The following is a 27,950-nucleotide window of genomic DNA, read 5'->3' on the forward strand; positions in this document are numbered from 1 at the left end:
TACATGATAATTTTACCACTAATATGCAACTGGCAGACATGTCTATTTGCTGAGTTTTACCAAGTATGCATTTCTCTCTCTCTCTCTCTGACGCACTAAATAAGCAAGAGACTTAGTAAGCAAATTCTTTCTAAATTCTTTTGTTAGATGCAACATTACTCTCTCATTTGCCTGGTAAAGGTTTATCTATTGAAGGTTTTTTCTTAAGGTCAGTTACCCTTGCTTGGCGAGCGTGGCAGAAATTCCTTTTTCTGGACCACTGTGCAGTTTTTGGACTACTGTGCAGTAACTGGGGTTCCAGTGGGTGGGTGGGGCGGTGTGACACGAGGAGGTCCTAAGCCCGGCCCCGCCCCGCCCCACCACGCTTCGTCACACCACGCCCTAGCCCCAATGAGACCCCTCCCCAAGCTCCAGACGGTTGACAGGTGGCGCCTGCGCTCTGCCCAGGTCCTGATTGGCCTACTGGCACTCCTCAGGTTTTCCCTATTGGCCGGTGGCACTCTTACTGCACCTGTGGGTTGGCTGCTGGACGTTGTCCTGGCAACGAGGGGCTGTTGTGGTTTCCCGCCGCGCTGGGAGTTTCGGGTTGGTTCCCGCCCACCCGCCCGCCGCACACAAAATTTAGTCCTGAGTGCAGTAGGCAGCAGCCAAGGAGACCCTGGGCGGACAGGTGAGCCTGACCGGCGGGGGCGGAGACCACCGCGGGACCTTGGTGCAGTCCCAAGTCTTGCAGCCTTTGATTATCTGTGGTATACCCAATATGTACTTGCTGAGTACTGGGAGTGCAAGTTCTCCTAGTTGTGATGATTCCTTGATCTTGCTGTTTATCCGCACGACCTGCCCCCTTCTGTACGCCCAGCATGCATTCAAGTGCCTGGCTGCTTGTGTCCCGACTGTATAACCTGTATGATGTGCCCCTGCTGTGTTGTGTATCCAGTGTGGACTGAACCTTGCTGGGTGTTTGGCGTGCGTTTGTACCTGCTGTGTATCCTGCATGGATGTATAAGCACTTGTGTGTTGTGAGGCATCTTCAGGCATAAGAGGTGGAGATGGGTAGGACTTGCTAGATGGAGTGGGGTGGGCAACTCTGCAGATGCAGCTCCCAGAGAGTCAGGCCAGCAGCGAACCCTGGGAGCTGCATCTGTAGAGTGTCCCCTGTCCCCCACCCCACCCCGACCCCGCATCTAGCAAGTTCTACCCGCCTCCACCTTTTATGCCTGAAGATGCCTCACAAGTGCGTTATCTGTCTCTTCCCGCAGCGCTCTCTGCTTCTGGCCATGAGGAACACCAGCAAGGAGGTGCAGGGTGTCTCACACCGCTATGCTCCCTGTGGTGAGTGAGTTGTTCAGATGGTGGAGATCGGGAGCTAGAAATAATGCTTGAACATTTCTTTGTAATAGTTAACCCTGTATAAATCTCACGTTGTTTTCCTGAATGTCGACTAGGGAACTTCCCCCGCCCCCCCAGTTGTATTTCCCAGGTATTTTATTGACTTCTAAAACCCTAACCAAATTAAATATTTCTTGTTTTAAGTGGCTGGATGCAGAAAACAAGTATTCAGTGGAGGTTCATGGCTTATGTACCAGGGGATGAAGTTGAGAAGGGAAGGAAGAAGTCTTGAGATGCTGTCTTCTTTTTGTTTTTACTCTACTTTATTTTGGAAGGAAGAGAATAGAGAAGAGAGTACAGGTGTTCAGATGTATGAGACAAGTTGGAGCAGTTCTTATATTGGTCAGAAAGGAAACAAAGGCCCTTCATATAAAAGAACCTCTAGGTCTGATTGTTACCACTATTGGCAACCCAGGCCATGCTGTGTGTTGGAGGAGAAGGGCATGGATTCTTAGACAGCCTTCTCCTGGAGCTCTTTCTCCCCCTATCCTTTTGTGTATGTGGGACAGGTGGTGACTCTTGGTCTTTACTTATTTGAGCCCTTTCTCTCTGAGCTCCTCCTTTGCATATATTTATAAATGGATTATAGTTCAGTGCTTGCCCAAGCTTCCAGTAATGAGAAGGTAGAAGATACACTGTTCTCTGTGGATTAATTAGTAATCAAACAGAGAGAGGAAAAATAAAGCAAGAATCAAATATTCTCTCTCCAAGAGAGGAAATCTTTGAGCTGAACCTGATCAGAGCATGAAGCTGCTAATTTCTTATTTTTAATTATTAGATTGATTTTCTGTGATCTTTTGTGTAATTCTTTAAGGCTTTCCCAATGTTTCTTCAATTTTCAAAACCTTATAGTATTGATTTAGCTGTTTAATGTCCTTTAGATACTTAAAAGATTTTCCATGTTAAATATCATTCATTTTTATGCAGTGAACCCAGCTTTAGTAGAAATTGGATGTCTAAGCTATCAAGCTTTAAAGGATGATATCAAGCTTTAAAGGATGATAACTTCTTGTTTCCAGGCCCTGAGTGAACTGATTGATTCGTACTATTTTCCAATGTATGACTGTTAAGGTTTGTCCCAGTGACATAATCAATAGGATATCTACCTATATATGGAGAAAGGGAGTCTTATTTTAAGGAACTGGCTCAAACAATTATTCAGCAATAAGATGAAATCTGCAGGGCAGGCTGGGAGTAGATTGCAGTTCAAGTTAAAAAATCCATCTGAGGCAAAAGGCCTCTTCCTCAGAGGATCTCATTCTTCTCCTTAAGACTTTTAAATAATTGGATGGAGCTCACCCATATTGTGGAGGATCATCTGCTTTACTCAAAGTCCACTGATTTATTTTTTGGGTTTTTTTTTTTTTTTTTGGTACCAGGGATTAAACCCAGAGGCACTTGACCACTGAGCCACGTCAACATCCTTTTATTTATTTGTTTTTTAAATTTTGAGACAAGGTCTCACTAAGTTGCTTAGGGCCTCACTAAGTTGCTGAGGCTGGCTTTGAACTCTCACACAGTCACTTCTGCCTCAGCTGCCGAGTTTCTAGGATTACAGAAGTGCACTACCATCTCTGGCTTGTCCAGTGATTTAAATGTTATTTTTATTTAAAAATATACCTTAATTGAAACATCTAGAATAATGCTGAACCAATATCTGGGTACTGTGTTGCAGTCACACTGATACAAAAAGTTTGCCTCACATCTGTCATGAACTGGGTATTGTCTTAATGTCATGAATTTTGTCACAGTACAATCTGATAAGTGCTATCACATATACTCTGTCACTATGCCACAAAGAATTTGGATCTTTTGTATATAGTATTTTTCCTAGATTTTGTTTATAAACTTTTTAATCAATTGTGAGAATTTTTTTCTTACATTTGGGCATCTGAATAATCAACTTTGAATGCAAAGAAGTACCTAAAATCACCTACAGACTTGATGCCCCAGACCTCTTCTCTCTGTAAGGTCATAAATAAGCACTAACTACCCCAGGTCCTGAGATTTTGCCAACCTCCCCAGCTATTTACAGAAGCTCCTCCATCTATTCTCCATGGAGCCTTATAGGCAAGCCTATGGGGTCTGCTCTGGATGCCATCAGCTCAAGGCTCAGGCAGCCTCCTTACTTCTCTGGGTCATGCCCACAGAGTTCCTGTCCCTTTCTGTGTTGAACTCATGTCACAGTGCAGAGGAAAAACAGAGGGCAAGCTCTCTCATTTTCCTGTCCTTCCCGCTCCCTGCACTATTTTGCCTATGTCACAGTAAAAGCCACATGATCTATACTCATCCAACTTAGTCTTTCCCAAAGGAAAGTCCTTAGGAATATCAGGCCTGAGAAGGTTTTCTAGAATATGTGTTTGTTCGGGTGAAATGATTCCCTCATTGCCTCCTTTCCCTCTTTAATACTCATCCAGGCCTCTGATACCTTTTCCTGCCCACTGTGGCCTCTGGCACAGTGAAGCCAGCTGAGGGGCTTGTGTGGAAATGGGTTGCTGACTCCAAAACAACAGTTTGCAGTCTGCTGCCACCCTGGTGGAAGGGAGCCAGGCAGGAGCTGCCATCACAGGTGTTCATTTCATGAGGCTTCTTTAACCCCCTTGCTTGCCTTCCTGCTCTTATAAAATTGGTAAACATGTTTAATCAGACTGTTGTTCCTGTGACTGAATTTATACTTCAGTATTTTTAACATATTAAGTTTATCAAATGTTGGTCAACATTTTACCACATACTTCATAGACTTACCTGAAATGTTTTGTGTGAACTAAAATTTTTAAGGATTGCATACTTCCAACATAACTAGGAATACACTTAAGTCTTCATTTTATGTAGGTGAGAGATTGAGACAGACAGACGGCCTTGGATACCTGTCTAGGAAGCTAGCACACCTGTGGAAGAAACTGGGGCTCTTTGGGAGGAAGGTCAAACCACATCAGAGAAACAGGACTGGCAGGGCTGAGTAGGAGGTGCTTTTCCTTCTCTTGGCAAGAGTGGTTGGCATATTATTATTATTATCATTATTTTGCAGTTCTGGGTATTGAACCCAGGGGTGCTCTACCACTAACCTATGTCCACTGATATTTTTATTTTCTATTTTGATACAGAAAGGCCCAGGCTGATCTCAAACTTCCAATCCTCCTGCCTCAGCCTCCTGAGTCTCTGGGATTATTGCACCTGGGCTGGTGGTTGACATTCTTGTCGTCTCTGGGGATTTAATTGTCCTCCTGGTCCCAGGTGTTCAGAGAGGGCTCATGTGCTCTGCTCTGTCATGTGTGCTGCCCTGACTGCTTGGTCTGCACAGTCTCAGAGGGGACTGGAGCCCTTCCCTGATGCCAGCATCCTCCTACAACCCACACTTAACAGTGAAGCTCTGCTTCCCTCCTGTCTAGATTGGTATTACCACCTGCCCACAAAGCGCTCTGAGAAAGCTGTGGATGTCCCACCAGCGTCCCAGATCCCAGGACTCAGTAATCTGGAAGAATCACACAATGGGAACATACCTGGGACTAGGAAGTACTGGATAAAAGAAACGGATTCAGAATATGTGAAGCTTGCAAAACAAGGTGGCAGACCTGGTAAGCCCTCTGCATGCTCAGTGGCTTTGTGAGCAGGGTAGGGGTGTTATAATTTCATCCATACAAAAATATATAAAATATATTTACTATAAAATCCATAACTTTTGCCCAAGGCCTTTAGAAGTTTAGACTCACTGAGTAGGTTGAAGATGTGTATAATCTCCAGGGGGAAATGGTTTTTGTGATGTTAGACTGAAAAGACTTTGGATTCACACAATTGGTTATGTAAGATATTTTTTCTGAGTGTTACCTTTGGAATCATTATTTCCATCGCCCCACCCCCTTTTATTTTGTTATTGCCAGGAGAATCTCAGGAAGTTGCGCATTTCAAGAGATCTACTTTTGCCCTGTAATGTCCCTTGTTTGATTCAACCAATTCCTGGCTAATTTGTGAAAAGTTTTTGTTTTTTTTTTCTTGCTTATTGTCATTTCCTCTATCCTTATTATAAATAGATTTTAAATAATGAAGACAACCAACATGTTTCAATGGTAATGTTGATGAAAGTCAATTTTAATGCAAGATTTAATTGAAAAAGTTCTGATTGAATATTTGAAAACTGAGGCATATTGAGTTCAGTAGAAATCACTGATCAGAGGGTTGAGGGAACATCTCCCAAATGTCTCACTGCTAGCCTTTGGGACAAGTGGCAATGACAAGTACTAAACTTTTCTTTTTTCCCCTTTGCCTGCTATCATCCCTACAGAGAATGTCATAGGGATAATGAAAAACAAAATGGCCACATCTGTGCTGCTTTAACATTAAAAAGTCCATAACAACCCATTTACCTGACTACGCCTAAAGTAGGTAGAAGACCTAGACACTGCCTTCCCCTGCCATTGGTTGACAGAACACTAGTGGGATAACTGGCAAAATTGGAATGAGTTCTGTAAATTAGATAAAAGTATTGCATCAATACTGCCTCAATCATCTTTGCAACACTCTGACAAAATCCCTGAGATAAACAACTGGGGAGGAGGAAAGGTGGATTTTAGCTCACAGTTTCAGGAGTTGCCATGCATGGTCACTTGGCCCAGTTGTTTTGAGGACTGTGAGGCAGTACATCATGATGGAAGCACATGGTAGAAAACGATGCTTATTTCATTGTGGCCACCAAGCAGAAAGAGAAAAGGGGCTGCTTCCCAATGTTACCTTTAGGAACTCACCACCAATGACCTACTTTATCCAGCTAGGCCCTACCTCCTAAAATTTTCATTGCCTCCCAGTAGCACCATGAGCTGGAGTCCAAGTCTTTAACACATGAGTTTTTGGGGAACATTTAAAATTCAAATTATAACAAATAGCAATATTCTCAGTTTGATCATCATGCTGTGATTATGTAAGGACTGTCTTTTTGAAACATCCACTGAAACTGAGGATGAAGGGGAATGCTGTCTGCAACAGATTACTCAACAGTTCTGAAAACAGTAATCACAATGACATTTTTGGTAGTGGAGGTTAAACCCAAAGATTCTTTACCACTAGGCTACATACAAGTCCTTTTTATATTTGACTTTAAGATAGAGTCTCACTGAATTGCTGAGAGTCTTCCTAAGGTGCTAAGACTGTCCTTGAACTTGTGATTCTTGTGCCTCAGTCTTCTGAGTTTCTGGGATTACAGGCAAGTTTTTTATTTTGTTATTGCCCCATAATGATAATAATGATGATGATGATTAAAACATAGAGAAAGAAAATGATCAAGCAAATGTGATAAAATGAAGTGAAGGTCAGAGGAGGAACCCATACTATTGCAACTTTTCTACAAGTCTGAAATATTTAACAATAAAAATTTTTAAAGTGAAAAATGGGAGATTAAAAATTTCTTACTGGGATTATTAAATTAATACATTTTCTCTGCTGTCACGGGTATTATTATTATCATTTTGCTGTTGGTATTATCTGGCAAAATCAGTTCTTCCCACCAGAAGCCTTTTCATAGCAGCAGAGGGGAGTGATACAAGCTAGAAAGTCAGCTGGTGAGTCAGGAACCAACCTGAGTCTCTGAGAAGGAGCCTTGAGATTTTTCCCCTTCAAGATTGGCTAGAAAAGCCAAGATAAATTCCCCAGGGACTACCCACCTGGAAACCTGAAGAGGAGGGGTTCTTCTGGAAATAGTTGTATTGGGTGGAGGGAGGAGTCAAGGACAGCCTGACAATGATAAAAGAGGCCATCTAGGCTTGGATTGTTCTAGGCTCAGAGAATGGCCTAGGAGTAACTGAGGTAGGGGAGCAGCAAGCACAGCTTCTGGGGACCTAAGGAGAGTAGTGATGGTATTGGCATAGGTGCCCGCTCAGGACCAGGAGATCTTTCCAGATCCTTGAGGAAAAGAGAGATGGGGGTGAGGGGTTCGCATGGGTCATCCCTATCTGAATGTGAAACTGGACCCTTTGGACCTTCACCAGTTAGCCCATGCAGAGGCAGGTGGGGGGTCAGGAATGCTCTGGTAGCCCCCAGTCCTGAGGCAACCTCAGGGTGATGGCACAGTTCCTCTTGTTACACTTCCACTGGTTGTGCCTTCTATTGTGTGAGCAACAGGCCCACACGCAACCCTGTCTCATTCTTTTTGAGATCTGCTGAAGCATTTTGCCCCTGGCACGAGGCAAGGCTCCCCGGTGGCCTATGCCCTACCCGACTGGTACATCCACCACAGCAAGCCACCCACAGCCCACCAGCATGAGTGAGTATCTTGAAGCACCCACATTTTTTTAATTGAAAAAACAGTCCGATTTGTATTTTTAAAAATATAAATATCTAATACTGAGAGCAAGTGTGTGATATCACAGGTCCAGGTACTATTTTTCAATAGCTAGCTCTTTAGGGAATATAGCAGAGTTGTCAGAAAACCAAAGTTGGGGAAACATGGAGCATCTTGTGTCCCCTTTGAGGTGTGGGTCTTTGGCTGCTTATTGGTAAATAGCTTCAGATTTTCTATTTTCTGACACATGGGATATCCCCATGTCTGTTGGCTACAGAAACAGCAGCCTGTCTAAAGCTTTCTGATACAGATGAAATACACTAGATACAGCTAGAAATGGAGGTACATCTAAGTTTCTATAATGATTATAGAATTGTAGGGAGCTGTTGTCCGTCCCCCACAATGTTTGAAATGAATTCCTGTTTGTGTTATGTAAACTTGACCCTCCAAACCACCTCTCTTGGACTGAGAGGAAACACGAAAAATCATTCTGGTTTTTTGTCTCTATTTTCCTTGTAAGATAGGACCACCATAGACATGCTTCTAAGCTATTATCTGATGTCATCTGACTGAGGGTTCTGTTCATGGTCACAGAGTGATTTTTGTGTTCAGGATTCTGATTTTCCTGTTTTTGTTGTGTTTTGTTTTTGTTTGTTTGGATAGGTAAAAAGAACACATAAAATTTATGCCATGCCTAAGGCATGGGAACATTAGACTTCTCCCATTTTAAAAAATGAATATGCTGTTTGCCTGACTTGCATAAGGTCCTGGGTTTGATGCCCCCCCCCTCCTGCCACACACATACAAGAATAATCTGTACTAAGTTCAGTAGGAAAAATGAATGAGACACTGTAAAACAGAAAGGGGTGCAGAGAACTTTGGAGATGACTCTTCCGGGTATGGTGTCAGTGAGGGAAGATCAGTTTAAGTTTAAATTTAAATTTAAATACATACATTAAAAATGACTGTCCAACAACAAAAAATATTATCTTAATTATAATGTTAAGTGGTAAATGTTTAGGGATGTTCAGCTCTTTGAAAAGGACAAAATAGTAGATGCTATTCTAAAAGAAATAATTATAAGTTATCTGCTTTATAAATTCGTATTTTAATATACCCTTTTTTAGTCACATGAGACTGATTTCTGAGTTGACCTCCTGATCCTGGGGGGCTGTCCTGGAGAAGGGTGCATGGGTTTATTCAGCAGGAGCAGAGTGGAGGGAAGCCGTCTGTGTCTTTGAGGAAGATGGATGATTCTTATAGAAAGAGTGGGAAAGGGGTTGGGAAGAGAAGAGAGAGGGAATGAAATGGTGCTAGGTACCAGGCCATAACTGTCTCTTCTGTTCCGGCAGAGTTCCTGTGGTCTCCATGCCAGACTACATGGTGTATGAAGAATTCAACCCTGGTCAGGCCAACAGTAACTATGAATCCAGAAGAGGGCCCTTTGACTTTGACATGAAAACGGTTTGGCAAAGAGAGGCCGAGGAACTAGAAAAGGAGAAGAAAAAGGTGCCCTCATAAATAGGTGGCATCTGCATCTGCTTTGTTTCCATGTCTCCCTGAGTAATTAAGGAATGAACTTGTTAGCTCCTGCCAGTGTGTCTTAAGATGCCCATAACATTGTTCTTGTACTCAGAATTTTAAGTTTCATTCTACTAAAAGGCAAGCGTGACACTGTTGTCGTTTTCTTTTTGTAAATGTTGATTTTATAGGTGAGGTTACTTTTTACTAAGTGTTTTTCAACCAGTTAATACATATGTAGGGGAAATATGGCATAGCACTATGATTTGGTACATGTAGGAAGGATGTCTTGCTTCTGATATCTTTGCACTTTAAGTCTTTAAGTTGAATTTTTTTTCCTGGAATTTCCTCACTAGTAATAAAGTAAGAGAAAAGGAATTCTTTTTTTCTGTATAAACTCCCAGGGGTATATTTGATTACAAAGGGGAGACAGATCTCTGAACAGAAGACTTCTTAGGCAATTTGCATTTTTTGAATGTGCAAATATTTACAAAGTGGTAATCAATTTCCAAGACAATTTCCAAGCTAGATGTCTTATAAAAGAGTAATTTTGGAGACTTGTCTCCTAATGTTCTATATTCAATACTTAGTATTTTTATCTGTTCCTTTTAGATATACATGACAATAGAGTATATTTTGACATATTATACATATAATATATGGAGTATAATATTCTAATTAGGAACCCATTTTGTGGTTGTTATGTGATGTGGAGTTTCACTGGTCACATACTCATATATGAACATATGAAATTATGTCTGATTCATTCTACTGTCATTCCTATTCCCTTCCCCTTATTCCCTTCCCTTATTCCCCTTTGTCTACTCCAATGAACTTCTATCCCCCACCCCACCATTATGTGTTAGCATCCGCATATCAGAGAGACTGAGTTGGTTGATGGGTGGTTGTGATCTCTTAAGAGAAGCCTGTCTGGTCTCCTGGCTTTCTCTTGGGTGCCTCCAGGGTCTCCAGGGACCACAGTCAGGCCCCTAGCACCAATGAGGGCTTGACATTGCTATTAGTATTAAGGTCTGAAATTAGTCTTAGTGCTTGAGACATTGGGATTTATGAGTGAAACGATAAAGTTTGTATTAAATATGGCAATACTGTTTTGATACTGAGAATGAGAGCCAACACCATTGTTATTTGAGTACCGGGGAAACTAGGTGTATCTTAGGCACATCCTACTGATTCCCAGGCCTCACTTATCAGTATCCTGGTATATAGAGGACCCTCAGTTTATTTGGAGACTTGAGTGGCTGAGTACAAAGTACAGCATGAGTTGGCTGCAATGGGCTGCTTGTTTATTCTTCAAGCCATCCCCAGTGTTCCACTGTCATTCTGGCTTGGGGCCATTAGCATGTGTATGAAAGTGGAATGGACTCTTAGGGATCAGGCCTGTTACTCAGTGGTATTTAAGTGACCAGTTACACTGAGCTGCAATCTTGAGCACATGGATGTTAACCACGGTTAAAGTACAGAGCTAGAGAAATTTTAAAACAGTAAATGCTGCATCACTGACAAATTAAATGGGGTTATTTATTTAGTAACCCCTTTAAAAAATTGTGCTGAGGGCTACACAAATGCCTGAAGCCAATCTGTCTTCCCTTGCCTAGCATGCTGAGGAGTTACGATGTCCAAGAGTTCAAGACACTGACACTGAATAGGTAACAGCTGAAGGCATGTGGTATTGGGTAACTCAGGCATGAGCCACATCGGAGAAGGGCCCAGACTGCCTCAGCAAGATCACATCATCCTCACTTAGGACAAAGATTACCTAGGTGTATTTATTAGGCTAAGGTGGGGGAGTTCTTTGATTTGATTTTCTTCCTGTATCTTGCAAGTCCTTTTGGCAAAGGTACAGTGAGAACTTGAACCTGAGAAGTATCACAACACTGAACTAGCAGGTTGTACTTGAATTTCCTCCTGCCACTCTGAAGCCTGTCATCTATGTCCTAGGAAAGATTATGGGATGCAGCACTTTCCACAACCATGCCCTGACCCCTCCCTCAGCATGTGGAAGATGCTTGAGAGTATTTAGGGCAAATATGCTACTGGTTGTTAGCCAGAACTCAAAGGATCTGCTCACTTGCTGGGAGATTAGAAGGGTTTTGTTAGCATCTTTTCTTCTTGTAAATGCTGATATACTTCCATGGGTTTTGCTTGCTTTTTTTTTTTTTCTGTTTCTACTACCATTTATGTCTGTTTTTAAAAATAAGATACAAATTGAATACAGGTCCCTGTTTGTATAGTACTGTTGGATACGTTTTGACTAATGTATGCTTTGTGTGAACACCACAGCCATTGAGCTATAGAGCAGTTCTGTCACCACCCGAGTTTCTCAGCCCCTTTTTCATCAACACGTCATGACTCCTAACCCTGGCAGGCAATGATCCGTTTTTTTAGTGTTATGTAGTCCTTGACACCTGGCTCTGCCACCTGCCATGTGGCCTTATGCATTTGCGATGCAGCCAAACTGTTAGGAGTGTCTGAGCCTGGTTCCTCTGTATTGTGGAGAGGTGTTTCGTTATGGGCCATTTGTACTATTATGGTGCAGTTTGTCCATTGACCTGTCAATGGACATTCAGGTCACTTGCAGTTCTTGGTGATTATTACTAAAACCGCTGTGAACCTTGGCATGCATGGCTTTTGTGGGAACATATGTTCCAATTTCCTCTGGAAGTTCCATCTGGATGGGACCTCTCATAGAGCCTCCAGCATTTCCCAATAAGTTGTTAATCATTTCATTCTTGAGTAGATGGCATCTTTACTGGAATGCAAAACGCCTTGTCCCTTTTACAAAGCCCTTTTATTGAATGGGATTATTGTTGGGTTACATTTCATTGTAACTAAATCTATTAAATAGTTACCCCGTTGAAAGGCTAGTCCTATACAGTTTGTTTGTTTGCTACTCTTGGTGAATTTTCATCTCTTGACTTGGGGATTTGTGTTTCTGCATACAGGTGAGGCTGCCAGCCATTAACTCAAAATATCCAAGCAAAACGGGGACCCCGCTTGGCCCTAAAGACACTGCTGGAAGCAGACTGTCTTTCCCTCCCATGTAAGTGCTCAAACTATGCTGACAGATCTGTAAATGAGATTTGGAGTTGCTCTTCCCACTTCTGTCTAAGCATGACAATGACAACATCCAGACAACTTCCTGCAGTCCAGCCCTCAAGGCTCTGGCCCAGCCTCGCCTTCTCCCCACAGCTGTGCTTTCATTTCTTCCTGACATTGATTTTGCAACTTTGAGCGCATGTCTTCCCTTCTGCATTGTTTGCTGTGCAAGTTTGCATTTTGGGCCACTCATCTTTGCACACTCACGCTGCTTATCTTGATGTTTTCTGTCACCAAGACCTTAACCCAGAGGTTTGTGCCTGTGATCATCTCTGTGTTCAGCTGGAGGGTACATTAGGCATGCTGCCATCTGTTGATCTTCCGGCTGGAAAGGGAAACTCTGAGGCCTCTGTGTCTCCTCCCTTTCCCAGAATTCTGGTACACAGCTAAAATAGATGTCATTAATTGCCTGACTAATTCTTCAAATAGCTCTCATCCAATGGGGGGAAAACCAGTTATATTAATTATACTGTAATAAATGCCATAAGACTGGGAGGGAGAGAAAGAAAAAAAGACATATATATGTAAATATGGAAAGGCGTGGAGAGGGAGAAAACCATTAGAATAATACTCTTTTGACAATGAAGTGATTTATAAGTAAGAAACTTGAGGCTCATAGGGAACAGGTATTTTTGCACTTGTCACCTGCTTGAGTTGAACACTCACGCAGCCTCCACCACATCAACTGCCCTGATCCATGGAGCTCCAGCAGCTGGTGAAAGTCTAAGTGAACAATGACAAATGATAGGAGATAAAGCCATGTCAAAATGGTGGCAGATAATCTTTAATAAGGACAAGAGAGAACTAATTAAGAAAAAAATCATTATTTAAAGGTGTGATAATTCTGAGCAATCCATTGTGGATTAACAGTGGTGTTTTTGAAATTTCCCTGTCAAATGTTTGAATGATTATTAACTTGTAATTGGCTAACAGCAAGAAAAGTTTTGGAAACTGGAATAAACATATTCTCACCCATGTACAAGGGATATTTTTCAAATACGATTTTTATCCTAAAAAATGAAGAAGGAGATGAGAGAAAGACAAAGGGAGACAGACCCAGAGAGATAAAGATAGATGGGAGAGTCAGAAAAGAGAGAGAGAGAGAGAAGGAATGGGAGAGAGAACGCTCAAGAGCTAGTTAGGCAGCTGACTTATTATCAGTGTGTTCCCTGAATACTGTTTCTGGTTTTTTCATTAACCTTTGTAATTAAGTTTAACATTCATTTTTCTTTTTGAGGCCTGGTCAAAAAACCAGTTCCCCAACAAACTTTTCCAAACTTATTAGCAATGGCTATAAAGATGAATGGTTACAGCAGCAGCGAGCTGATTCCGACAAGAAGACACCAAAGACATCCAGGTCCTCAGTGTCATCTCAGTCCACACAGGACCCAGAAGGGTCCCAGGATACAGAGACACCCCAGGATCCAGAGGCTCCTGAAGGCTCTGAGAAAGCTCAAGGTGAGGTGCACCCGGCAAGTGGTATGTCCTGCAGATTTTCATTAATTGGGGTGGCAGCAGGCAACTTTCTAATCTCACGTTGCATCTCATAATGGAAAATAAGTAATTGAGAAATTATGTTTCAAAACCACAGGAGTATTAAGGTTACAGATAAACATAAGGAAAATATAAGCAAAGCTAATATGTAAGAAAAATCCATGACTTCTGGGGCTTCACATTTTTTTTTCATTAGAAATTTTGATATTCCATGTAGGGTAATAAACACTTAATATAAAAAATAATATCAATGTTAGTCTCCTGAATCCAAACAGTTATGGTCCTACAATGCTGGTCTTTGACATAAACAGCCAGTCTTCTTCAAGATTGCTTCTCAGAAAGCCCTTTATTTCTCAAAAAGAATGTCAAATTCAAACTAAAAAATTTGAAATTGCTCCATTATCAGCATGTCTTAAGTTTTGAATAATTTAGAACTTTCTCTGTAATTAGATGTTCAAAACACTATATTAATTTTTGCTTTTTAAGAGTCACTGGGAGAATTAGTCTCAATTTCTTGGATGTGTGCACCCTAAAGCCTATCGAGTATTATGCTTTTTTTTCCCATGGCTCTGTTAATTATTGACCACTTGCCCCTGGGCTTATTAGTTTGTTTTTGGGTCTTTATTTCTTTAATTAGGGGGAGGAAGGCATGTCACGTCTGCTCAGGCATTTGAAGGATTTGAAGGGCTTGTTCCAATTTTTTTTTTTTTTTTTTTTTTTTTTGTGAGCAGCTCTCTGCATGGCTTTCCACAGCCAGTTCCTGGCTGCTTTGGTGGAGGGACATCTGCCAATTAACAGGCTGACTCTCTCCTTTATCCTGATGGAGGAGATGAGTGACAAGTTTGCACAAAATGTGGTTTCAAAGTGCCCTTTTGAACTTTACTAAGTTGATGGTGTTTTATGACTTACTGTTGTTTTAAGTAACACAGTCTTTTACTAATTCTTCAAATAATTAAGAGTTACTTTAATACTTGGACTTTCCCATTAAACTGAAAAATGATTTATTCTTTATTGCAGAGTCTTCTCCTCCAAGTGAGTATAGAGAAATGGATCTGCACTGACATACAAAGAGTTTTACCCATAAGAATCAATGGGCAGAGAGTTCTTAAATCTGAGACTGCAGCCTCTGAGCAGCCTTCAGAAGCCTTCTCCAAACTGCATGTATTCTGACTCCAAAAGCCTGTGCCATATATACTTTTGAAATATGCAATCTGTTATCATTAACCGGTCACCTTGCTGTGTAGCAGATTTCTAGAATTTATTTCTTCTAACTAAAACTTGATACACTTTGACCAACATCTCTCTATTTTTTTTATCAAATACTTCCAATACCCTAGCTCTAGCCTCTGATAGCCATCTTTCTACTTTTCTGCTTCTAGGTTTAACATTTTTAGATTCTACACGTGAGATCATATAGTCTTTGTCTGTGCTTGGCTTATTTTACTTAGCATCATGTCCTCCAGGTACATTCATGTTGTCACAAATAACAGAATTATCTCTGGGTATGGCTGAATAGTATTCGATTGTGTATGTATGCCATTTTTTTCTTTACCTGGTCATCTGTTGATGACACTTAGGTTGATTCCATATCTTGGTTACTGTGAACAATGTTACACTAAAAATGGGAGTTAGATATTTCTCTGATATACTTATTTCAGCTCCTTTGGATATATATAAGCAGTGGTGAGATAGCTGTATCATGTGGTAGATCTATTTTTGGTTTCTTGAGGAACCTCTATACTGTTTTCTTTAATGGATGTACTAATTTACAGTCCCATCAACAGTATGCAAAGATCTCTTTTTCTCCACATCCTTGCCAACATTTTTCTTTCATTTTCTTTAAACCTACCATTCTGTCCAATATGGAATGACATTTCATTGTGATTTTAACCTTCATTTCCCTGATGATAATGATGTTGAAAATTTTTTCACATGCCTCGTGGCCATTTGTATGTCTTCTTTAGAACAAAATATCTGTCGGGTCTTTTGCCTGCCCGTTTTTTATTTTGATATTAATTACTTATCACATGTATGGTTTCCAAACATAATCTCCTACTATATGGGCTGTATTTTCATTTTGCTTATTGGTTCGTTTGCAGTCCATATGTTTTTAGTTGGGTGTGATCATATTTGTTTTTGTTGCCTGTGCTTTTGGTGTTCTATATACACAGTCATTGCCAAGACTAATGTTTGGGAGATTCTCCCCTGTATTTCTTCTATTTACTTTTATAGTTCAGGCCTTTGATTTAAGACTTCAATCTAGCTCGAGATGATTTTTATATATGGTGTGAAGTGAGGGTTCAATTTCCATTCGATTGAATGTAGATATCTAGTATTCCCAACAACATTTAATGAAGCAACTGTCCTTTTCTCACTGTGCATTCTTGTTACATTTGTTAAAAATCAGTTGACTTTAAATGTATGGGTTTTTTTGGAGGTTCTATCCTATTCTATTGTTCTACATGTCAATTTTTGTACCAGTACCATGTTGTTTTGATTACTCTAAGCTTTGTAATATATTTTGAAATCAGGTTGCACATTGCTTCCAGCTTTGTTCTTTTTGCTCAAGATTGCTTTGGCTATTCGTGGTCTTTTATGGTTCTATATGAATTTTAGAGTTTCTCTTTTTGTTTCTGTGAAAAATGTCATTGGAATTTTGATAGGGATTTCATTGAATCTGTAGATACTTCTGAACAGGATGGACATTTTAACAATATTAATTCCTATAATCAATGAATATGAAATATCTTTCCATGTATTTGTATCTTAATTTCTTTCATCAATGACTTAAAGTTTTCAGTGTATAAGCTTTACATCTCTTTGATTAAATTTAATCCCAAGTAACTTTCTGATATTGTTGAGAATCAGATTGATTTGTTAGTTTCTTTTTTTGGATAGTTCTTTGTTAAATGTATAGAATGCTACTGATTTTGGGATGTTGATTTTGCATTCTGCAAGTTTAATATATTCTTTAATCAGTTATAACAGATTTTTTCATGTTGTCCTTCGGGGTTTTCTATAAATAAGATTATATTGTCAGCAAAGTTTAACTACTTTCTTTCCAACTTAGATGAATTTTATCTATTTTTCTTGCCTAATTGTCTAGTTAGGATGTCTAGTACAATAATGAATAGAAGTAATGAGATTGGGTGTCCTTGCCTCATTCCTTATCTTAGAGGAAAAACTTCCACCTTTTTTACTGTTTAGTGTGATGTTAGTTAAGAACTTGTCATATATGCATCTACTATCTTGAAGAACAGTCCTTTTATAATTAATCTGTTGAGAGTTTTTATCAGGTCACAATGTTGAATTTTATTAGATATATTTTCTATATCTGTTGAGGAGATCACATAGTTTTCTTCTTCTTATTATTATTATTATTATTATCATTATTATTATTATTATTATTATTATAGTTTTGCAGTTACAATGTATTTGGGTTCATCCTGACAAACTTATACATGCATGGAAATCTCTTTCAGTTCATGATTCCCCCCATTTCCTTTCTCCCTTTTCCCTCCCATTCTCTCTCCCCTCTCCAATTCCCCTTCCTCTACTCTGACAGACTTCCTTTCACTCATCTATTAATTTGTGTTTGATTGTTTTATGGGGTTTTTTTTTTTTTTTGGTACCAAAGTTTGAACCCAGGAGCTCTTAACCACTGAGCAATATCCCCAACCCTTTTTTATATTTTATTTAGAGACAGCGTCTCACTGAGTTGCTTAGGACCTCGGGAAGTTGCTGAGGCTGGCTTTGAATTAGGAACCTCCTGCTCAGTCTCCTGAGCCGCTGGGTTTACAGGCTCAGATTGCTGTGACCAGTGATTTAATTGGGTCTTTATGTTATCATATCCTTCCCTCCTCCTTTCCTTTATTTTACTCTAGCTTCTACATATGAGAGAAAACATTGGATCTCTGAGTTTCTGATTTTAACTAATTTCACTTAGCATTATATTCTCCATTTCCATACATTTCCCAGCAAATGCCATAATTTTGTTCTTTTTTATAGCTGAGTAGAACTCCATTGTACATATACCACAATTTCTTATTCCATTCACCTATTGATGGGCATCTGGGTTGATTTCATAATTTAGCTATTGTAAATTATGTTGCTATTAATGTGGCTATATCACTGTGGTATGCTGAGATCATAGTGTTCATCCTTTATTATATCAATGTGGTAAATCACATTTATTGATTTGTGTGTTTTGAATCATTCTTGAATCCCAGGGATAAATCTGTTTGATAATAATGTAGATATCTTTAATGTGCTGCTCATTTTAGCTTGCTTGTATTTTGATGAGGGTTTTTGTATCTTTGTTCATCAGGGATATTCACCTGTAATTTTCTTGTAATATCTTTGTCTGACTTTAATATGAGGTAGTGTGGATCTCATAAAATGTTTTTTTTTTTTTTTTGGGGGGGGGGGTTTGGTACCAGGGATTGAACTCAGGAACACACGACCACTGAGCCACATTTCCAGCCCTATTTTGTATTTTATTTAGAGGCCGAGTCTTGCTGAGTTGCTTAGGACCTTGCTAAGTTGCTGAGGCTGGCTTTGAACTCAAGATCCTCCTGTCACAGCCTCCTGAGCTGCTGGGATTACAGGCATGTACCTCTGTGCCCAGCTTCATAAAATGTTTTGAAAGTGTTTTCTCCCCCTACTTTTTTGGAGGAGTTTAATAAGAATTGAAATTTGGATATTTTATAGAATTCAGCAGTAAAGTCATCAGGTCCTGGACTTTCCTGTGATGGAGACTTATTATTACAGATATAAAGGATTCAGTCTCCTTCATCATTATTGATCTGTTCAGGTTTTCTTTTTCTTCATGATTCAATCCTGATAGGTTTTAAGTTTGCAGGAATTTCCCCATCCCTTCTGGGTTGTCCAATTTGTTAGTAATTGTTCATAAGTCATCTCATGAGCCTTTGTGTTTCTGTGGTATCAATGTAACGTGTCCTCTTTCATATTGTTTTTTTTCTTTTGGCACCAGGGATCGAAATCAGAGGGACTTAACCACTAAGCCACATCTCCAGCCTTTTTTTTTTATTTTTATTTTTTTATTTTGAGGCAGAGTCTTACTAAGTTTCTTAGGGCCTCACTAAGTTGCTGAGGCTGGCTTTGACTTTGCAATCCTTCTGCCTCAGGCTCCTGAGCCACTGGGATTAAAGGCCTGTGCCACCGCACCCAGTTTCTCTTTCATTTCTGGTTTTACTTGAGTCTTCTATTTTTTTCTTGGTCTAGTTAAATATTTGCAGTTTGCTTTCAGAAAATTAACTCTCAGCTTTATTGGTCTTTTCTATTGTTTTTTAAGTATCTATTTCATTTATTCCTGTCTGATCATTATTCCTTTCATCTGTGAACTTTGGAATATCCCCCCCACACACACACACCCAGTTTAGAAATACACAGGTAGTGACTGCAGAGGTTCACCCGCATGGAATATGTTAGGGTGAATGGTTTTGAGTAGATAAAATTTTCTTCCTTACTAACAAAATACAGTCAAAGGACTACCACTCAGCATTGGTATAAGTTTATCAAGTTTCTGTCAGGAAATACATCATTTAGGTAATAAGTAACCCATGGGCTACGTTAGCAACATTAGCTGTTTGGTTCCAGAGAGATATTTATCCATCCAAAATTAACAAAATTCACAATAAACAGCCAAGTGCCTATAATCTGAGAAAAGTGCTTGGTGGATGTGAGCAAGGAGGGCTGCACCATGGAAATCCAGCCCCCTCCCTCCCCCTGTGCTGGGGCTGATGGGGCCACATTCTCTGTCACTCGCATTGCCTTTTTATTTCTGCCACTTCCTGACTTCTTCTGTTTCCTACTTCTCCCCTGTCCACTGTGGTTTAAACTTTATAAACAACATTATCCAAACCAGATGGTGCCTTTTTCCTTCTGGCTAGAAAAATGCTCCACTTTGAGCTCCTGCCATAATTTTCTGGAAATAAATCTAGTCCAGGCTTCTTATTAATGTTTTCTTCCTTCCAGGGGACACAAGGTGATTATTGTTACTTTACCCCTGTACCTGCGTAAATGCTGTGTTGTGTCAGAAAGGTGACCTTTAGGTTACGGATTCGGCTTTATACTTTGGCAGGCTTGCTCACATTTGTGAAGGGGACATGAGATTTGGAAGAGAGGGGCAGAGGCTGCATAGAGTCTGCTTTCCAGCTGAGGAAGAGGCATATGACTTGAGTGCAGTCGCCTTCCTGAGGCTGTGCTCACGCTGTTCAGTTCTGCTCAGCATGTTGGTACCAGAATCTCTCCGGCATGGACGAGCATGACTCAGAAAGTAAATGTCATCATGGGGCACTTTGTCCTTTTCTCCCAGTGCCAAAGTTGTTTTCTCATGTTTTCCATGTACAACTGCTCCTGGGAAGTAAGACTCTATGCTAATTTTTGTGTAAACTTTGGGTTCAGTTCTCATGAACAGGTACAGAAATGTTACTTTCTTTTATTTTAAATTAATAAGTGATTTTTAAAAAAATGTATTTAAAACATTACCTTTGTCTACTCATGTATTTACTTTGTGTTGCAGGCCCAGAAGCATCTCCAGCTGCATCGACACCAGCAGAGCTCAAATAAACCTGGGTGTAATTTTTACAATGACATTTTTGGTAGCTAACTATAATACAAATCAGGGCTGTATTTATAAGGCTCCCATTTGTATATTATTAATATAGATTTTTACCTACAATTCATCTTGTAGCATATTTGGCATTGCTGTGGCATAGACGGTGGAAGTGTTGGTTTTTGTTTCTTGCCTTTCTCTAGGGTGTTAAACACATGGTCAGTAAACACAACCATGGCCTCTATTACCCTTTCCCTTGTTGGCCTGGTAACATCCCAATGTCTTGGGACTAATCACACCTCCTGTGTGCCCCATGGTGGGATGGAATTTCTATGAGATTTTGAACTAGAAGATCAACAGAATGAGCTTCAAGAATCTTCTGTTCTTTGCTCTTTGTAGGAATAATCTTCCTGTTACAAAACAAAATTCCAGAATATGGTGATATCTTTGAGATTTTAAAAAGATTTTATTATACCTTGATGTTTTAAGAACTTAATATAAAACATTGTAACATTTGCTAGTCTTAAATTTTTGCTAATACTTTCAGAATAAACTGAAGTCCATTATATTAAACACTTATTATTTTGTATCATTTAGGAAAAAATATATATTTAATTTTAATATGTAATTTAGTAGGTATAACAAAAACTTTTTAAGAATCAAGATTGTTGTTTTATAAATGTTGTTGTTCATATAGCATTAAAAATATAGTTTTATATTTTTGACATTTAATTCATTGACTAAATAAGTTTTGACAGAAAAGTTTTTAGGAAGCCAATGAGGTCACAGATATTTTAGCTTCTTTTCCCAGAATTAACTTATCATGCATTTGCTCAGCTAAAATTTGTTTTAAATTAATTCATTAACTGGCCTACGTGAGCACTTATTCTATATTGTTTGATCAAACTTATGGTAGTATGGGGGAATATATGCAATATGTAAGAATGTGAATGGCTGTATGTATTGAATAAAAACAATATACCAATATAGTAAGTTTTTTCCTTTTGTTCTCCCCTTTCCTCCTCTTTCTTTTTTTACCTAATTCCTACCTCATTCCTACACATTCCCACCTTAATGAGAAAATCATAAGAAACAGCTGAAGTATAGAACTCTTTAGTTCTTTTTTTTAGGTTATTATAGTAACAGAAACCTGAGGCTTACGAAAAGAGCAGACAAAATTTGGAGAAAGAACTACTGATCAAATCTTGACCTCACCTAGAAGAGCAAAGGTCTGTTATTTTAAAAATGAGTCTTGTAAATTAACTTTTTGGTCAGTAAAATACAGCAAACTTATTATGAAAACAGGAAATTTGCAATTCCATCCACTTGTTCTGAAATAAATGAGTTATTTCTTAAGAAAAAACCAAGCTCACACTACATATAAATTGCCAGTTAAAACCAACAAAGATTTTTAAAGTAACATGACTTTCACATACTACACATGTGCATGGTGTGCATGGTGTACACCCACCCACCCTCCCACACAGATAGATGCCCTTCTTGTGTCCTGACCGCTATCTGGTAGGCATCTGAATACCTTAGCTCACCACAACCTCACATGTACTTACTTCAAAGAGCTGGAACAAGGTTTTGACTTATCTGAACCTCATTCTTCTCATTTCATGAAGATGAAATGAGCCTGGAGGCAGAGCTCTGTGGAAAGCAGAGCCGAAGGATTAGAGGAAAAGGGAAAGGTGACAGAAGAGCTTTAAGAAGGGGAACATAGAGCAACCCCAACAACTGTCCCTATGTAAAAATGGAAGAAAGCAAAAATCACTGTCACGAACTAAAGATGTGATGGTAGAGGGGAATGAGTACTATGCTCCCCTACACTGGCCTTACTTAGGCTCCATGAGACATCTTCAAAAATGGTTTGGGGGCTGTGGCTCAGTGGTAGTGCACTTGCTTGGCATGTGTGAGGCATTGGGTTTGATTCTCAACACCACATATAAATAAATAAAGGTTTATCAATAACTAAAAAAAAATCTTTTTTAAAAATGGTCTGAATCATACATTAAAAAGGAGCAGAGAGCCCCGGTGAATTCGCCAATGAATTCTGACCAACATTTAAGGAAGAAATACCAGTTCTCTAGAATTGCTTCCAGACTGTAATCCCAGAACCCAGGAGACTGAGGCAAATTAGAGGCCAATCCCAGTGATTTCGCAAGACCTTAAACAAATTAGCAAGATCCTGTCAAAATAACAAGTAAAATGGGTTGAGGATATAGTTCAGTGGTACAATGTCACTGGGTTCAATCCTCAGTACTGGGAAAAAAAACCAAACCACAGTCTCCCGGGTACAGTACATAGTCTGTCCCTCCCTCCCTCCTTTCTCTGCCACCCCTAAAGAACATATTTAGTTATTTGAACGTTATGAAATGCACAAGCACAATACAACCTTGGATTTTTAAAAAACTATCTCAATACATACCATTTTAAATAAGACAAACCATGATATAACTCCACCACACTCTAAACAGACAGGCCGGCAGTGGGGGGGGGGGAGGTCACAGAGGATACTTCTGGGTTAGATGCCCACCCCTACATTCTCAGGGCAGCTTTGTCCTACAGAGACCTTAGCATTGCTGGCTTCCTTAGGACTCTGGTGGACCTGCATGTTCTTTAGTAAGAATTGACTAATGAAAAGCTTCAGACCTTCTTGCAATATTCCTAGCTTTGGATTTAGACCAGTTTTTTTTTTTTTTTTTTAAAGAACATCTACAAAAACCTAAAGCTAAAAACATACTTAATGGTGTGAAACTGAAGCTTTCCTGATAAGATCAGGAATAGGGCAAGAATGTCCCATTTGACCATTTAATATCATACTGGAAGTCCTAATTAATGTAATAAGACAGGGAAGTAAAAGTTAAATAGATTGGTAAGTGCTATGGTCTGAACATTTTTTCCCCCTCTAAATTCACATATTGAAGCCTAACCTCTATTGTGATGGTACTAGGAGGTTGAGGGGCTTTGGGAGGGGATTAGGTTATGAGGGTAAAGCCCTCATGAACGGGATTAGTGTTTTTTTTATAAAAGAGACCTCAAAAGACCCGTTGTGCTTTCCACTATGTGTGAGGACACAGTGAGAGGGCTCTCACCAGACGCCAAATCTACCTATCCTTTAGTCTTGGGCTTTCTGAATTCCAGACTGTGAGAAATAGACTGTGGTTGTTTATAAATAATTCAGTTTATGATATATTGTTAAAGCATCCTGAGTGGATTGGGATAGACAAGAAGAATCTATGCAGAAAATCTAAAAGATAAGACAAAAACACAAACAAACAAAACCCTGAAACAAAACTCTTGGAACTAGTACCAATTATGGTAAAGTTGCAGAATACAAGGTTAACATATAAAAGTCACTTTCCTATGTATACCAATAATGAACAAGTAGAATTTGAAATTTAACCACAATAATGTTTATAATATATGATAAAAATGAAACACTTAAATCTTAACAAAATATGTACAGGATCATATAAGGGGAACTACACAACTCTGAAAGAAATCAACTTTGAAAGAAATCAGAGAAGAACTAAATAAATGGAGAGGTATTAAACATTCACAGATAGGAAGACTGAACATGTATTAAGCCTTCTTAACTTGATCTACAGATTCTACACAACCTCAATAAAAATCCCAGCAAGTAATTTTGTGCAAGTTGATAAATGGTTAAGAAGAGGCAAGAGATTCTGAATGGGCAACACAATATTGAAGGAGAAGGTCAAGCCAGAGGACTGGCACCACCCATTAAAAAGCTATAGTAATCATGACAATGTGTTATTGGAAAAAGAAAGATCAATCAATGGATCAAGTTGGAGAGTCCAGAAATGGACCATGCAAACATAATCAACTGATTTTTGACAGAGGAGAAAAGGCAACCAATGGAGAAATAACACTTTTTCAACAAATGGTACTGGAATAATCAACATCTACTTGTAAAAAGAAAAAAAAATCTAGACAAAAAACTTACAGTGTTCACAAAAATTTATTAAAAAGTATAATAGTCCTAAATGTAAAACACAAACCTACACAACTCCGAAAAATAGCAGAAGAAAATTCAGGCGACATTGGTGATGACATTTAAGATATAACACCAAAGGTATGACCCATGAAAGAAGGAATTAATAAGCTGAGCTTCAATAAAATTAAAAACTTCTGCTTCATCAAAAACACGGTATGATGGTTAATCTGAATTTCAACTTGAATGGATTAAGAAATGCAAAGTTTATGAGGCTTCTAAGTGTCTCAGTGAGGGTGTTCCTAGGAATGATTGGATGTGGGATGTTGAAGTGAAGGAGAGACCTACCTTAAGTGTAGGCAGCACAATCCAATAGGTTGGAGCCTTAGATGGAACAAAAAATTGAAACAACAAGGAAGCCACAGCAGTCACAAGCTCTATTCTTCTTTGGCATGTTCTTGATTGCTGCTGGATCACCTGAAGACATCAGACTCCAGCTCCTTCACTCTTCCAAAGCTGACTCTGCCCAGTGACTCTCTAGGAAGTTTCCAGACCCTTGGTCCTAGACTGGGGCCACATCATTGATTCCTTTGTTCTGAAGCTTCTTAGATGAGCAGCTACTGGTTCCTCCAGCTCCCCAGCCTGCAGATAGCCATTGGGGGACTATCCACTTCTGCTTGTGTAAGCCAATCTAACAAATCCCCTTTTTATAATCAGATAGATAGATAGACAGATAGATAAATAGATAGATAGATAGATAGATAGATAGATAGATAGATAGATAGACTCTGATGGTTCTGTTCCTCTAGAGAACCCTAATACATGCTGTTGAGCGAGTGAAAAGAAAGACCATGAAGTAGGAAAAAGTATTTGCGAAAGAAATATCTGAAAAGGACTGTTATTCAGATTATATGAAGAACTCTTAAAATTCAACAGAACACTAATAACCCAATATAAAAATGAGTTGAAGACTTTAACAGACACCTCACTAAAGATAGACAGTTGGAAAATAAACATCTGAAAAGATCTTCCATATCAGGGAAATGCAAATTAAAATAACAATCAGATACAATCAGATACCACTACATAACCTATTAGACTGGCCAAAATCAAGACCACTGATGACACAAAACACTGGCGAGGATGTAGAGCAACAGGAACTCCTTGCTGATGGGAATGCAAATGTTACAGCCACTTTGGAAGACACTTCAGGGGTTTCTTGTAAAACTGAGCATACTCCTCATATAATCCAACAATTGAATTCCTTGGCGTTTACCCAAAGGAGTTTAAAATCTATGTCTATAAAACCTGCCTACAGATGTTTAGAGCAGACTTATCCATAATTAGCAATACTTGAAAGCAACAAAGATGTCCTAAAGTAGGTGAATGGATAAAGTGAAAAGAAGTGAAAGAAGCCAATCTGAAAAGGCTACATTCTGTGTGACTCCAACTATATAACATGCTAGAAAAGGGAAAACTAAAGAGGCAATAAAAAGATCAGCAATGGCCGGGGATAAAAGGAGGAGAATGAATAAGGAGGATTCTTACTGTGGTGAAACTATTTTGTACCAGACTGCAATGTGGATACATGTCATAAATTTAATCAAATCCGTGGAATGTACACTACCAAGATTGAACTAAGAACTTTGAGGGCTCATCAATTATAACAATTTACCACCCTGGTTCAGGAATTTAACAGTAAGAGAGACTGTGTATATTTGGGAGTGGGGAGTATGTGTGAACTATTTGTACTTTCTGTTTAACTATTCAAGCCCGTCAAGGTTATTTAGGATTACCTTTACTAAAAGTCAACTGATTGTGGATTAATCACATCACATCTCCCAAATACCTTCAGAGAAAGATCTAGATTAGTGCTTGACTGAAAGACTGCAAACTAGAATAAGTGGCCTGGCCAACCTGACACACAAACTGACTGTCACAAATAGTAAGTGATCCATTAAACAAATATTTGGGGGTTTTGTTTCTATATTTTCATTTTTTGAATTTAGAAAATAACACATACAAAATAGCACATATCGAATATCATCTAACTCATAAATGTTCCAATCAACAAATATTTATACATTAAACTCTCCTGTAATTGCAGTTAAGGTCCAAAAATGGAATAGTGCAGCCCTCAGGAGTCCTCCCATCCCTATACTCCTTATTGACAATCCACCCCTCCTGACCCTGACACCAGCAATCACTCTTGATTTTCAGAAACTCACCTCCTGCTCTTCTTTATAGTTAGACTCTTTATTATGACAACATACTTTCTTTCCACTTTGTTTTCAATTGTAAAAAATCGTAGTATGAGTTCATGTCTGTCTTGTTTTACCAACATTACATGTTATTACATGTATTGACCTCATAGTCATTTCTTTTTTTTTTTTTTTTTTTTTTTTTGGTATCGGGGATTGAACTCAGGGGCACTCAACCACTGAGCCACATTACCAGCCCTATTTTGTATTTTATTTAGAGATAGGGTCTCACTGAGTTGCTTAGTGCCTTGCTTTTGCTGAGGCTGGCTTTGAACTAGCCATCCTCCTGCTTCAGACTCTGGAGCCGCTGGTATTACCGGCCTGTGCCACCGTACCCAGCTCATTTAGTTTTGTTATTTATACAATGTACATTATTATATTAGAAGAATGAATCCTATTTCTTTATCATTTCTGTTGTTTTCAGCTATTGGTTCTCATCAAAAAAAGCTTAAATCTTAGGATTGGAATTGTTAGGTCATGAGATATAGATATTGTTAATTTTACCAGATAATGTTTATTTTCCAAAGTGGCATAACATTTTATCTTCCTACTGGCAATATAAGAGAGTTGGTCCTCATCTTGGCCAAAACTCAGTTTTTTTATACTTTGATGTTTGCCAACCTCCTTTTCCTAACGTTGAAAAAAAAAATGAAATCAAATAGACAAATGGCATTAGCCTTAAACATACTTAATATCGTTTAAGGATCGATAAACATATTATGCTCAGTATCATTAGCCATTCAGGGAAATCTAAATCAAAATCATTAACACAATGAGCTATGCCTATTCACACACCAGAAAGGCTAAAATTAAAGACCCAACAAAACTGACAATGCTTAGTGATGAGGGGTTGTGAAACTCTTGGAATATTCCAGAACTACTGGAAGCCCAATGCTGCCCAAGCTGAAGCCTACTGCTTTGTAAAATATATGATGCCCTCAGGCCAATGTGCTTTGGAAAAGAAGAAGTGAAAGTCCCAACATGTTCTGAGCACCTACCTAGTATTGCCTCATGCTACCTCCATTATTCATTTTATTCATGAAATGTGCACTGCTGTCTAAAGAGTCAGGCATGTTATGATAATCTAATTGAACCTCTGTTGGGTGGTTATTGATCTATCTTACTTAAAATATATTCACACGTATTTATTTATCAACATCATTTGAGGCACTAGATAGATATACAGTAGTAATTAAAACAAAATCTCTACCCTCATGAAGTTTGTATAGCCTAAGAGATAGATATATACATAAATAATGTAAATTCTTTGTGATAAATTGGTGGTCAGTATCAAAATGGTATACTTTCATTTAGACAAGGTGGCGTAGACACATTTTTTTTTCCTATTCCTTCCCAATGAGT

The 27,950-nt window shown here is 39.0% G+C and overlaps 1 protein-coding gene across 1 annotated transcript; it reads left to right on the forward strand.

Moving 5' to 3' along the window:
- Positions 1 to 1,277: 1,277 nt before the first annotated feature.
- On the forward strand, positions 1,278 to 20,883 carry C3H7orf57 (chromosome 3 C7orf57 homolog). Its single transcript, XM_026411619.2, has 8 exons — positions 1,278 to 1,332; positions 4,779 to 4,964; positions 7,531 to 7,639; positions 9,010 to 9,166; positions 12,142 to 12,239; positions 13,533 to 13,753; positions 14,807 to 14,821; positions 20,334 to 20,883. Exons 1-8 carry the CDS (start codon positions 1,278 to 1,280, stop codon positions 20,378 to 20,380), a joined length of 888 nt encoding a protein of 295 aa, XP_026267404.1. The 3' UTR covers positions 20,381 to 20,883.
- Positions 20,884 to 27,950: the final 7,067 nt, after the last annotated feature.

Source organism: Urocitellus parryii, chromosome 3, assembly GCF_045843805.1.
Source record: "Urocitellus parryii isolate mUroPar1 chromosome 3, mUroPar1.hap1, whole genome shotgun sequence".
Lineage (NCBI taxonomy): Eukaryota > Metazoa > Chordata > Mammalia > Rodentia > Sciuridae > Urocitellus > Urocitellus parryii.